The sequence below is a fragment of the Aulonocara sp. 'chitande type north' Nkhata Bay genome, linkage group LG17 (genome assembly GCF_057382095.1).
Source record: "Aulonocara sp. 'chitande type north' Nkhata Bay isolate Kocher_YH1m ecotype deep benthic linkage group LG17, A_spYH_male_GT1.1, whole genome shotgun sequence".
Classification (NCBI taxonomy): Eukaryota; Metazoa; Chordata; class Actinopteri; order Cichliformes; family Cichlidae; genus Aulonocara; species Aulonocara sp. 'chitande type north' Nkhata Bay.
Window position 1 is genome coordinate 42,327,765 of NC_141360.1, and position 12,138 is coordinate 42,339,902.

At 46.0% G+C, this 12,138-nt stretch overlaps 1 protein-coding gene across 1 annotated transcript in view; it reads right to left on the reverse strand.

Moving 5' to 3' along the window:
- cog5 (component of oligomeric golgi complex 5) overlaps positions 1–12,138 on the reverse strand; it is a 73,426-nt gene that overhangs the window by 3,671 nt on the left and 57,617 nt on the right. The window contains exons 12-16 of the mRNA XM_086268969.1: positions 3,788–3,992; positions 2,656–2,817; positions 2,329–2,428; positions 1,914–2,024; positions 1,395–1,457 (exon numbers count right to left, since the gene is read on the reverse strand). Of these exons, the coding sequence (XP_086125095.1) occupies positions 1,395–1,457; positions 1,914–2,024; positions 2,329–2,428; positions 2,656–2,817; positions 3,788–3,992 (641 nt within the window). The remainder of the gene's footprint in view (positions 1–1,394; positions 1,458–1,913; positions 2,025–2,328; positions 2,429–2,655; positions 2,818–3,787; positions 3,993–12,138) is intronic.

The window sequence follows — 12,138 nt, forward strand, 5'->3', positions numbered from 1 at the left end:
TTTATAGTGTTACGGTGAAGCTCCAGATGGACAACAGCATGTCGGGCCAACAGTACAGCTAGCAGAGCTGCTAACAGTAAGATGTGTGTAAGATGACAGCTGGAGCATCAGGACACTTAGAAGATGATTAAACTATAACTTTAAATCGAAATGAAATAAAAAATCCCCGTAAACTGAAACAAAAAAGAGATTTTGTTTTAAGAACAAAGATCAAAACATACAAAGTTTTAAACTCTGTGTTGACCTAAATATGAGCCTAATGTTGTCATCACAGCTCTGATAAACTAATGTAAGCTTCAGGCTTTGACTGGAGCCTCCAGCACCTGAGAGGAGTCTCCACGTGTTCGCTCACCCACCCAAAGACAGAATTCAGGTGTTCCAGTCACTTCCACGGCCACAGGTGTATAAAGTTTAGCAACTAGGCAACGGCTCGCTCTTAGCAGCTCAGTGGATTCCAGTTTGGTACTGTGATAGGATGCAACCTGTGCAACAAGCCCAGCTGTGAAATTTCCAGCAACTCAGTGATGAAGGCAATGTAAAAGAGCTTCATGGAGCAGGTTTCCACGGCTGAGCAGCATCTTCATCGCCACATGCAATGCAAAGCATCGGATGCTGTAAAGAACACATCTCCACTGGAGTCTAGAGCAGTGGAGCGAGTGACCAATAACGTTTCTCTGTCTGGGGTGGATGAGTGTACATTTGGTGACTGTCAGAATAACAGCAAGTGTGATGAAGAGTGATTACAGCGGGGGCTGTTTTTCAGGAAGTGTTAAGCGCTTCAGCAAACCGAGACATTTTGGACACTTTCATGCAACTTTGTTCCAACACGACTGCACACAAAGTCTTTAAAAACACAGACATGTGTGGTGTGGAAGAATTTGACTAAAGTCCTGACTTTAACCCGAGAGAAAACCTTGGGAATCGTTAGAGTGGAGACTGCGAGCCAGGCCTTGTTGTCAAATATGAGGGTGTGACCTCACAGACCTCACGTGACCAGAAGCTGAAGCCGACATCATCAGTTCAGTTTCAGTTTTATTTGTCATATGCAAGTTAGCACAGGGTCAACATTGCAATGAAATGTGTTTGACGAGCAGCAGTCACTCAGCAGCATGGTACAGTAGAAGAAAATATAATAAAATAAAATAATAAAGAAAATAGAAAAATAGTAAGGAGCAAATATTAGAGAGACATGGTAAAAGAGAAAAGATGACTAAATATATATATGTATCTATAAATATAAATATATGTACACTAGTGATTAAATAAGAAAATCTTGAAAAGAAATATGACGGGAGGTCACAGACGCAACTCGAGTTCACCTGTGTGCGAAGACACAGCATTAGTGATAAATACTCGCATACCAGAGAAGTACTTAATTACTGCTAAGAGGATACCTCCAAAGAAGCAGCGAGGGACTCTGCAGCAGCTTGTGGACATGATCCCAAGCCTGAAATGATCTATGAGATAAAACAGGTTAGCACACACACATCAGTCACACACTGCATCGTGTTGAATTTGGGTAAAAGACCATAATGTCACATTTTTTAATCATTCCTAATCAACATGAACAGAAATGTATTGATTAAAGTCTGAATGCATAAATTACATTTGACTGTTTCAAAACTTTTTTCACCCTTCAGAGTTTCAGTGAAACATGAGATTAACGCAGTTCTTACGTTACGCCAACATTATCATCATCATCATCTTTTATACACATTTATAGACATGAACTGTCTGGGAGTGGACTCAAACTCACGGCCTTGCATTAGCCTTTGCTCACACAGCTCGCCTGAGCGAGCTATCCCAGCATCCTGTGCCTTTCTTCTGCTGTGACAGTGGGTTAATAGTCCACGGGGGAGAACACACTGTTGCACATGCTGCTGTAGTAACTGGACTCAAGGTCTTACTCCTACCTTGGTGACAGCTTGCTGCAGGCGGTATAGAGTGTTTACTACAGCAACATTCCTCCGCTGGCCCTCTGTTAGTGGACCAATCACTTGGCTGGCATCACCCTGAGTGCACAACTGGAGACAGAGTTTGAGAGGTGAGAGCAAGGAAGGAAACGGCATCCCCACAGCTTTCTTTGTCCTAATGGGTTTACGCTGTGGCAGTGCTAACACAGCAGGCTCAGGGTACATCATGGACACGCTGGCAGCTAACACAGACAGCCACGCACCTTCACCCTCATCAGCGTGGGAGGGAACCACAGCCACATATTTACTATTCTGGACTTAATTCTGTAACTCCTCTTGGAACAGTCTCAGTGATCAACATGAACGCACCTTCAAAGGTTACTTTAGCACTGCACACACTAAGTGAGGTACGCACCAGCTGTTCAGACTTGACACAGAAGAGCTGGACCGTCTTGGCGGCGTTCTTGGCCACAGCCAAAGAGAGGCTCGGATCCACCGAGGCGACATTCAGCTCACTGCAAACAACCAGCAGAGTCAGCGTGCCCGGCTTTAATCACACACACTGTGTTTTCACTGATAATGATTCAGAACATTCCAACAGGAAAGAAAAATCATGTTTAAATTTGACCCCCAACCATTCACTAGTTTCTTCTTTTGATTTAATATTTCAATTAACGATCCACTGATCAGTATTACGAAACTACAAACTCTTGATATGTTGGATAATGAAAAGCCTTCACACCTGTTGATGGTCTTGATGATGCTGTCTAGCTCATCGCTGGAAGGCAGGTTGCGGCCCCCCATGGGAAATACCAAGTTGATGGGATCGAAGAGGCGAGAGAGAGACCTGGACAGGTAGGCTGCCTCGTACGGCTGCAGAGAGTCCTTCAGAGCCTTCTCTGGGCTACACGAGCACACACACAAAGATACACACTGAATTAAATTTATTAATTAAACATCATTCAAAATAGAACTGAGACACACACACACACACACACACACACACACACACACACACACACACACACACACACACACACACACACACACACACACAATTTGCTGGTGAGAAGCTTTGAACAGACGGAGACTTTCCTTTAAGGTTACGTTTAAAAGCACAAAAACATTCTCAGTTATCATGGTGTCATCATCGTCATAAAACAAAGATGTTCTCTGTCTGACATAAGTGGAACTGAAACGCCACCTTATCCAATCGTATTACTGTTCAGTGCAGCTGAGTGCTGATTCGTTTAATAACTGTTATACATCGTGACAATGCAAGAAAAGGAAAGTACATAAACTGTTGCAGTTATTTCTTTGCTTTTGCATGAAGAGACAGATGTGTGTAGCTTGTCACTCTACTTCCAAGTATCTTCCCTCACATCCTGTCATTAGTGCACACGCACTAACATGAGAGGACTTTGTGTCTGCCATGTCTTTGTGCCCCATCAGTAACACGATGCCTTTGTTCCTCAGGTTTTTGCTGCACTGTGTACACACAATCCCTCATTGCACTGTTCTCTGTTAGACCTTCTTATCAAACACTGTCCCATCTGTTTTTGCCCTCCGACAGTGAGAACCAATCAGATTGGCTTCACTGAGCAGCACAGTGTTTTTCTTGTTGTTTCTTAACGGTCGTCTCTGCTTCTAAAAATACATTTAGTGAAGACATTTGACCTGTGACCCAGGAAGCCTTCGAAGCTGTAGGAGGACACAAACTCTGCCTGTGAGTCGAGCAGACTTTCTACTTGAATGTTTAACTAAGGTGTGACTCAAAACAAGAAAACTCAAATACGCTCTGAATTCAACTTTTTCTCTGTGCTTCAAACTGAACAAGCTGTTGTGTGCGTGCTGCTGTGTTTGACTGGGCTCACTTGTAGTCTTGTTTCCCATGTGTAAACAGGTCCTGGTTGTCTGTCTCTACTGTGGAGACATCCAGAGACGCGTCCATCCCACCGCTGCTGGTTAACGCTCCTTGCAGACTGGTGCTGTACTGCTGCAGTCGGCGCCACAACTCGTTGTAGAGTCGCAGGAGTTTGGGATACTCCCCTTCAAATGCCTGCTTCAAGAACGACGAGGCTACAAAAGAACCACAAACAGAGAAAAACACACAATTAAAGTTTGGATTCATGAACAGAGTCTCAGTTTTTTCTGAGTGAGACCAGAAAGAGCGATCTCACAGACATCCCGCTCAGCAGACGTTTGCAGGATTTTGGACACTTCACAAGTGCTCGATCAGGTTTCTCTGAAATATTCGTAGTTTTTTCCACAACGTGCACGTTACAAACCGAAGCGCAAAACCATGTCAGTGAGCCAGCAGTGTCCAGTGTACTACGCAAGGGCGTAGATTTGGTTTTGGCATTGATGGGGACGGATGATTCAACCACTGAACCCTGTCCTGTTTCTTATTTTTGTCCTTTTTGTCTTTGCTTCTTGATAAAAAAGGAGAAATATACTTGCCTACATATGCTATTCTGCATGCTTTTAAACCATTTAAAATTACAATTCATAGTTTTATATGTGAATTATGTAATGTTAAATTACTATTAAACAAATGACTGACTAAGTATTTTAGGCTTTAGTTTACTTCAGCCATAATCCATATAAATCAGGTATCATGCTAAAATAAAAATAGCTTCAAATACAGTCATGAACCAACAAGTCATCATCCAATTTCACCTGTGATCTTGTGTCATCATTACTCTCTGAGCTTTGTGTTGGTTCTTCTGTCACCTGACAAATAGGACATACATGACAATAAGAATAAAATGTGGAGCTGCTTCAGTGTTTCTGTCACTTTGTGCAGATCTTCACTCATCAGTAATGTTTGTAGGCTGAGTGCATTTTTAAAACAATTTGTGCAAACTGCACTACAAGGTGGAATATTTGTAAAATCATGACGACCTCATGACATTTTGTCTCAAAATTAACCCTATGAATATGTCAGAGCCATTAGGATGAAATTATTGTGTCACCAACATTTTAACGTTAGACATATAATTCTAACAGCCTCTGTAAACTAATATCCGGGCTGCTCGAGGCTGCCGTTTTCTCTGACAGTTTCAATCAAAATTAGAAATGCTGCTCTGAGACTGAGAGAACTAACAGTGCTGCCTGTTGTGCAGGTAGTTTCCAAAACAGGTTATTCATGGTTACATACAGTCTTAGACTGATGTGGGCCAAAGCCTAGCATCGCCTGTAACGTTATTATGACGGACACATTTTATGAGTGAACTTGACTTTAAGTGACTGACAGGTTTCTTTGAAAAACACTTTCTTACATCCAGGTTCTTCCGTTTTGCTGCCGTCCTCCTCTCCTCCTCGCAGCGCAGGCTTGCCGCTGCTAAAACTAAACAGAGCTCCCTGAAAGGCACAGCCAATCACATTGGCCATATTTGTCACATGACTAGGACTCCAGTAGAGAAGTAATTTAACTCTTTCTGCTCCGCTGGGTGAATGAGACGCTGACAGATCGGTTTTTCTTACTATCGGGATTGTTGTTCTTTACTCGAAGAGATCAAATTATTGGTGGGGACAATTCAATAATCGCAGGATATTGGTGGGGACATGTCCCTTCCGTCCATGCCAAATCTACGCCCTTGGTACTACGGGACATTGTTAGCCTAGCTTAGCATTAATACTGGGAAAAGGACAAAGCGCTAACCTGGCTGTTTCCAACGTTCAAAATATAACCACCTCTATGAACGGGCTTCATGAGACTGGATTAATTTCAATTTAGTGGATTTTACATGGAAGGAAGGGCGAGTGACAGGCTGATCAATGCAGACGCCAACCAACGTGTTAAAGTGGGTGTGGTTTTGGCTCAGCTGAAACAACAAAGAAAAAACCTCATCAATTTCCTGAAATACGTGTAAAAATGTTACACTGACAGGAGGAAATGATACTTGTTAACAGCAAATCAATCTGATAACAGAAAGAAAAATACGTCAGATGGAAACAGAGAGAGCAGAAGGACTAAAGTGACGACAACACACAGACTTATGCAACCGAGCCTCCAAATGACCAAATTATTCAACAGATCACCTGTTTTACTTCTGTTCTGGAATTCATCTCTCTCTCACACACACACACACTGTCATGTTCGGAGGCAATAAGACGCAGGGTTCTCAAGCACGAACCACTTTTATTGAATTGTAGCAGCAGTGTACGTCGCTACATCAATTTCTGGAAAAACACATATACCACCGGTCTCCTAGCGACCTCTAGTGGCTGCCCTCATGGTAGCCTTACTAGGACAACATAAACAGATTTCACAACATGTCCCCCTTTAACAAAAGTACTTTAAACATAAAACAGTGTTGTCAGAACGCAGGACATCACGGGGGTAGACTACCCTCAGTCCTGATAAGGGATTATTCTGCCCTTAGAACATAGAAAGGAGATAGTCCTCAGTCTCTGAATCTGAGAGGTACTTTAATCTCCCGCCCCCTGGAAGTCACTCTCACAGGTGTGGTAGGGTGGAGAGGAGACCCTGGGACAGGGATTGGCAATGTCTGCCTTACTGGTGGTTCTTGGGAAGCAGCCGCCCCTTTAGTTGGAGTAGTCGGTGTAGCTGGAACAGTGCTCTGCTGCTGCTCCTCAGGATCAGCGGTGCCTGGGACAGGCTGAAGGTGTCGTCTGTTGCGGCGAGTCACGTTCCCATTCGCCATCTCCACCAAGTAGGATCTCGGCTCCTTAGACTTACTGATGACCTTGGCTGGAGTAGTCCACCCCTGTGGACACTGTGCAAACGAGCTGGCCCCAGTGTTTTCTGGCATTTTCAACTCCTCACTGCAGGCATGTCATGTGCCTGCCTGCTTCAAGTCCTCTACCATAATCCCTGTCCCCAAGAAACCTAGGATCACTGGACTAAATGACTACAGACCCGTGGCTCTGACATCTGTGGTCATGAAGTCATTTGAGCGCCTGGTTCTCTCCCATCTCAAGACCCTCACGGCCCCCCTCCTGGACCCCCTGCAGTTTGCATACAGAGCCAACAGGTCTGTAGATGACGCCATCAACATGGCCCTACACTTCATCCTGCAGCATCTGGACTCCCCAGGAACCTACGCCAGGATCCTGTTTGTGGACTTCAGCTCTGCCTTCAATACCATCCTTCCAGACCATCTCCGAGGCAAGCTTTCCCAGATGAATGTGCCTGATCCCATCTGCCGGTGGATCACTGACTTCCTGACGGACAGGAAACAGCATGTGAGGCTGGGAAAGAATGTCTCGGACTCCCGGACCATCAGCACCGGCTCAGGGCTGTGTTCTTTCTCCTCTGCTCTTCTCCCTGTACACCAACTGCTGCACCTCCACCCACCAGTCTGTCAAGCTAATCAAGTTTGCAGATGACACCACCGTCATTGGACTCATCTCGGACGGGGACGAGTCTGCCTACAGGAGAGAGGTTGAACGTCTGGTGTCCTGGTGCAGCCACAACAACCTGGTGCTGAATGCCCAGAAGACAGTGGAGATTATTGTGGTCTTCAGGAAGCACACAGCTCCACTCCCCCCATCATCCTGACTGACACCCCCATCACCTCTGTGGACTCATTCCGCTTCCTGGGTACCACCATCACCCAGGACCTGAAGTGGGAGCCCACCATCACCTCCGCCATCAAGAAAGCCCAGCAGAGGATGTACTTCCTGAGGCAGCTGAAGAAATTCAACCTGCCAACACGGACGATGACGCAATTCTACACTGCAATCATCAAGTCCATCCTCACCTCCTCCATCACCGTGTGGTACGCTGGAGCCACTATCAGGGACAAACAGAGACTGCAGCGTGTTGTGCGCTCTGCTGAGAAGGTGATTGGCTGCAGACTCCCATCTCTGCAGGACCTGTACACCTCCAGGACACTGAGGCGTGCAGCTCGGATCTCAGCTGACCCTTCTCACCCTGGACACAGTCTGTTTGCCCTGCTCCCCTCAGGCAGGAGGCTCCGGTCCATTCGCACCAGAACCTCTCGCCATAAGAACAGTTTCTTCCCCTCTGCTGTTGAACACATGAACAATAACCATATGACTGTTCCCACCACTAACACATGACCCTATGCTGTGTTCACTGCATCATTCCATGTTTGGCACTGATCACCACCTGCACTCATGTATATATCATGTATATATCTATCTATCTACTTAGCACTTTTAATTCTTATTCTCATTTTTATTTTCATGTCTATTTAAGCTTAATTTATAACAGTATTTATAACAGTATGTTTGCACTGAAGCACCGCAGCAATTTCCTAATGTTGTAAACCCGCTCAACATTTGGCAATAAAACCCTTTCTGATTCTGATTCTAACGGGATGCCCCATCTAACGAACATGTGTTTAAGCTTGTTAATGACCTGTCTGCTGGTTGTTGTAGTGAGGGAAGCAATCTCAACGTCTCTTGAAAAATAGTCAACAACGACAAGAAAGTTCTTACCCTCAAGCTCGCAATCTTTTGCCAGGGGCCATCGGGCAGAGGAGTAGTCACGAGAGGTTCCCGTCGCTGTGTAGGCTTGTGCTCTCTGCAAAAGTTGCATGACCTCACCTTATGTGTTATTTGAAGTCCAATGTTGGGCCACCACACTGTTGATCTTGCGCGCTCTCTACATTTAGTTAGTCCTTGGTGGCCTTCATGTAATTGGTCAAGGACACTGGGTCTGAGTGCTGTGGGAATTACGATGCGATCGTGGTAGAGCACTAGACCATCTGATTCTGAAAGGTGGCTTCTAGCTGCATAAAAGCCTTGCAGTGGTGAGCTCTTTGCCATTCTCCGAGGCCACCCTTGTCTGGTGAAGATGATTGCTTTTTGAAGTTCTGGGTCCCTCTGTGTTGCTCTACGAATTTCCTCCAACTTATGTGACTTGATAGGTTTGCTTGTCACTACGTTGCTCACATATGCCTTGACCTGGCTGTCTGTCTCGGACGGGTAGCATCCATGCAGTGGATGTCTGGAGAGTGCGTACGCCACCACTAACTGTTTACCGGGAACATGCTCAGCAGTGACATTGAATCGCATCAGTCGCATCAGCAATCTCTGACATCTCAGTGGCGTTTTATCAAGGTCGTATGAGTTGATCAAAGGCACCAAGGGCTTATGGTCAGTTTGTAGACGTACATGACCCATGCCTTGGATGTAGCGGGTAAAACATTTGCAGGCCCAGACAGATGCTAAACACTCTTTTCCAACATAGTTTATTAATCCGAGTACCTGCCTGAGTTGTTCTACATTGGTGGGGCTGGGCATCCTGGCAATAGCCTCCACCTTGCCATCATCAGGTTTCACACCATCCGCACTGATGATGTGACCGAAGAACTGTAGTTCATTCTTTCCAAAGTGGCACTTGGACCTGTTGAGCTTAAGTCCTGATGCTTTGATTGTCTGTAATACTGCACCTAAGCGTTGGTCATGTTCCTCTTTGTTAGCCCCGAAAACCAATATGTCGTCCATCACGACGACAGTCCCCTCTAGGCCCTTGAGCAAGGTGCTCATGAGCCGCTGGAAGATCTCGGGTGCTGAAGTTATGCCAAATGGCAGGCGTCTGAAGCAAAACCTGCCCATGGGAGTTATGAACGTGGTTAGTTTTTGGCAGCTGGGATCCAGTGGTATTTGCCAGAACCCACTGGAGGCATCCAAAGTAGAGAAAACTTTAGCCCCTGCTAACTTAGGAGTTATGTCATCCAATGTGGGCAAGATGTACCGTTCACGCTTTACTCCCTTATTCAGACGTTTTAAGTCCACACACACCCTGACCTCATCCTTGTTGCGCTTTGGAGCAGGCACCATTGGTGCACACCAGTCTGTTGGCTCGATGACTTCCTCAATGATGCCAAGTTTGAGCATGCGCTTTATTTCCTTTTCCACTTTTGGAAGGAGAGGAAAAGGCACCCGGCGTGGGGTGGTTACACTGTATGGCACTGCATCTTCGGTCAGCTCGATTTTTACAGGTTCACAGTTCAGCAGGCCAATTTCTCCGAACACATCCTCTGTTAAGTCACTACTGATTTTGTTAACTCTAGTGACTAGTCCCATGCGCTTTGCCACTGTCTTCCCCAGTAGGTTACTTGCATATTGCCCTTTTATAACTGTAATCCAGTACTGGTACTTTTGGCTTTTGTACACTGTAGTAGCAAGGAATTTACCCATGCACTTGACTTTTCCACCAGGGCTGTACACAGTTGGCTTACACTGGATAAGTTTGGGTCTCTGCTGTAGCTTATTAAGGGTCGTTTCTGTCATAACAGTGGTGTCTGCGCCTGTATCAATTTTGAAATCAACTGGACTGCCATTTACCAATAGCTCAATGTCCCAGTCGGCATCTGAGCCTGACTCCTCAATGACTGTTGTTTTTGGCTCAATTACTGCTCCCAGGAAAAGCTCCCCTATGAAGAATGAATCCTCATCTGAGTCCTGTACAGCCTCAGCCCTGACCTCTTTTAGCATTTTGGTTTTGCATACAACTTCAAAGTGTCCCAACTTATTGCACTTTCTGCATCTTTTATTGCGGGCTGGGCAGTTTTCTCTTTTGTCATGCACCCTGTTGCATCTTTGGCATTTTGGTTTACTCTCACCATGCTGTTGCTCACGTACCTGATGAGGTTGGTAGTAACTCCTTCTCATGCTGTTATAATGCCTCTGTTTCACCTCATTCACCGTGCTTTCCACTTGGTCTGCACTTTGCTGTTTGACTTGTTCACTCTGGCGTGCTAGTTGAATGGCTCTATCCAGAGTTAAGTCCGCCTCGAGCTGGAGTTTTTGTGAAACATCTTTGTCAATTAATCCAATGACGATACGATCCCGGATCTGCTCGTCTTTACTGCCGCCGAACTCGCAGTGCTGCGCGAGCTCGTACAGGCTCCGCACGAAAGCCTCGACCGTCTCCCCGGCCCTCTGGCTCCGTTTGTGAAAACAGGCGCGGTCATGGATAACGTTTCTCTTTGGGACAAAGTGCTCATCGAACTTTTGTATAACCAGATCATACTCAAACTGCGGACTTGGCCTGGCCTCCGTAGCAGCAGGAAACACAAATGAGCCATATATTGGTTCGGCATCTCTCCCCATTGAGTAAAGAAACGAGTTCACCTGCACTTCGCCGCTCTCCATCCCTAGCTTGGACGCCACTCGAAAACGGGAGAATCTCTGCCGCCATATCGGCCACTCTGCCAGCTGTGTAAAGTCGAACGGCTCCGGAGGTCCAAATTTAGCCATTTCTTCGTGTAACTCGGCGTGAAGTCCTCAATTCTGACACCATGTCAGAATCAGAATCAGAATCAGAATACTTTATTCATCCCGAGGGAAATTAGGGGTTACAGCAGGCAGCACGCTAATGGCGCATGCGCACTCACAAAGGAACCTTCTGACCAACTTTACACAAACATCACATTGGGCAGACATGTCAGAAGGTAGGCTGATAGGAAAAAAACAACGAAAATACACTACATGAGGTAAGAGGAGGAGAAAAAAAACTCCACTCAGACTGAGCTCCTAGTGGGAGAACAGTTTGATAACAGAAAAAACACCTCAGCACAAAAGCACATGACTATCAATACACCATAGAAACACGAGACAAGCAACAGGGCGGGTAAAGGGTAAGAGAGAGCCGGCGTAGACAGCGCATCCGGTCCTGCAGCATCTGTGCTGGTCCAGTTGACTGCTATCATCCCCGGTAGGGCACAAGCATCGAAGGCGTTGGAAAGGGAGGGGGATGAGTGAGTGCTTATCAGTGTAAGTGTGTGTGTGTGTGTGTGCGTGTCCATAGTTTAGCTGAGACAGTGTCCTTCGGCCTATCAGGCTAAGTAAACAGTCCTCCAGCCAATCCAGGTGTCCTTCATGGGGTGGGAAGAATAGTCATCACACAGTCGTTATCAGGGAGTTGTTTTGGTGGGCTCCAGCCTTGGGCCTGCAGCTGGAGCCGTGGTGTCCAAATGTTGAATATTGTTGATTTCTCCTTTGTGAGCAGCTCGAATTCTAGCACTCCGAGGCTGGTCTCTCGATCTCCCGTTGAAGAGCTGCGAGCCTCCCCATGATGGTATCAAACTTCTGTTCCGTGGTGTTGTTAGTCTTTTGATTCTGAGACCTCACAACTGCAGTGATCCGTTCCGCGATGTTTTCCAACTGTTGCTCAAGGGTCTCATTTTGAGCAGGCCTCTCTCTGATGTTTCCCCTCATACGCTCAATGGTGTTGTTTTGAGCCTTCACAGCAGCTGTAAGCGTCTGCAAGGTGTTGACCATA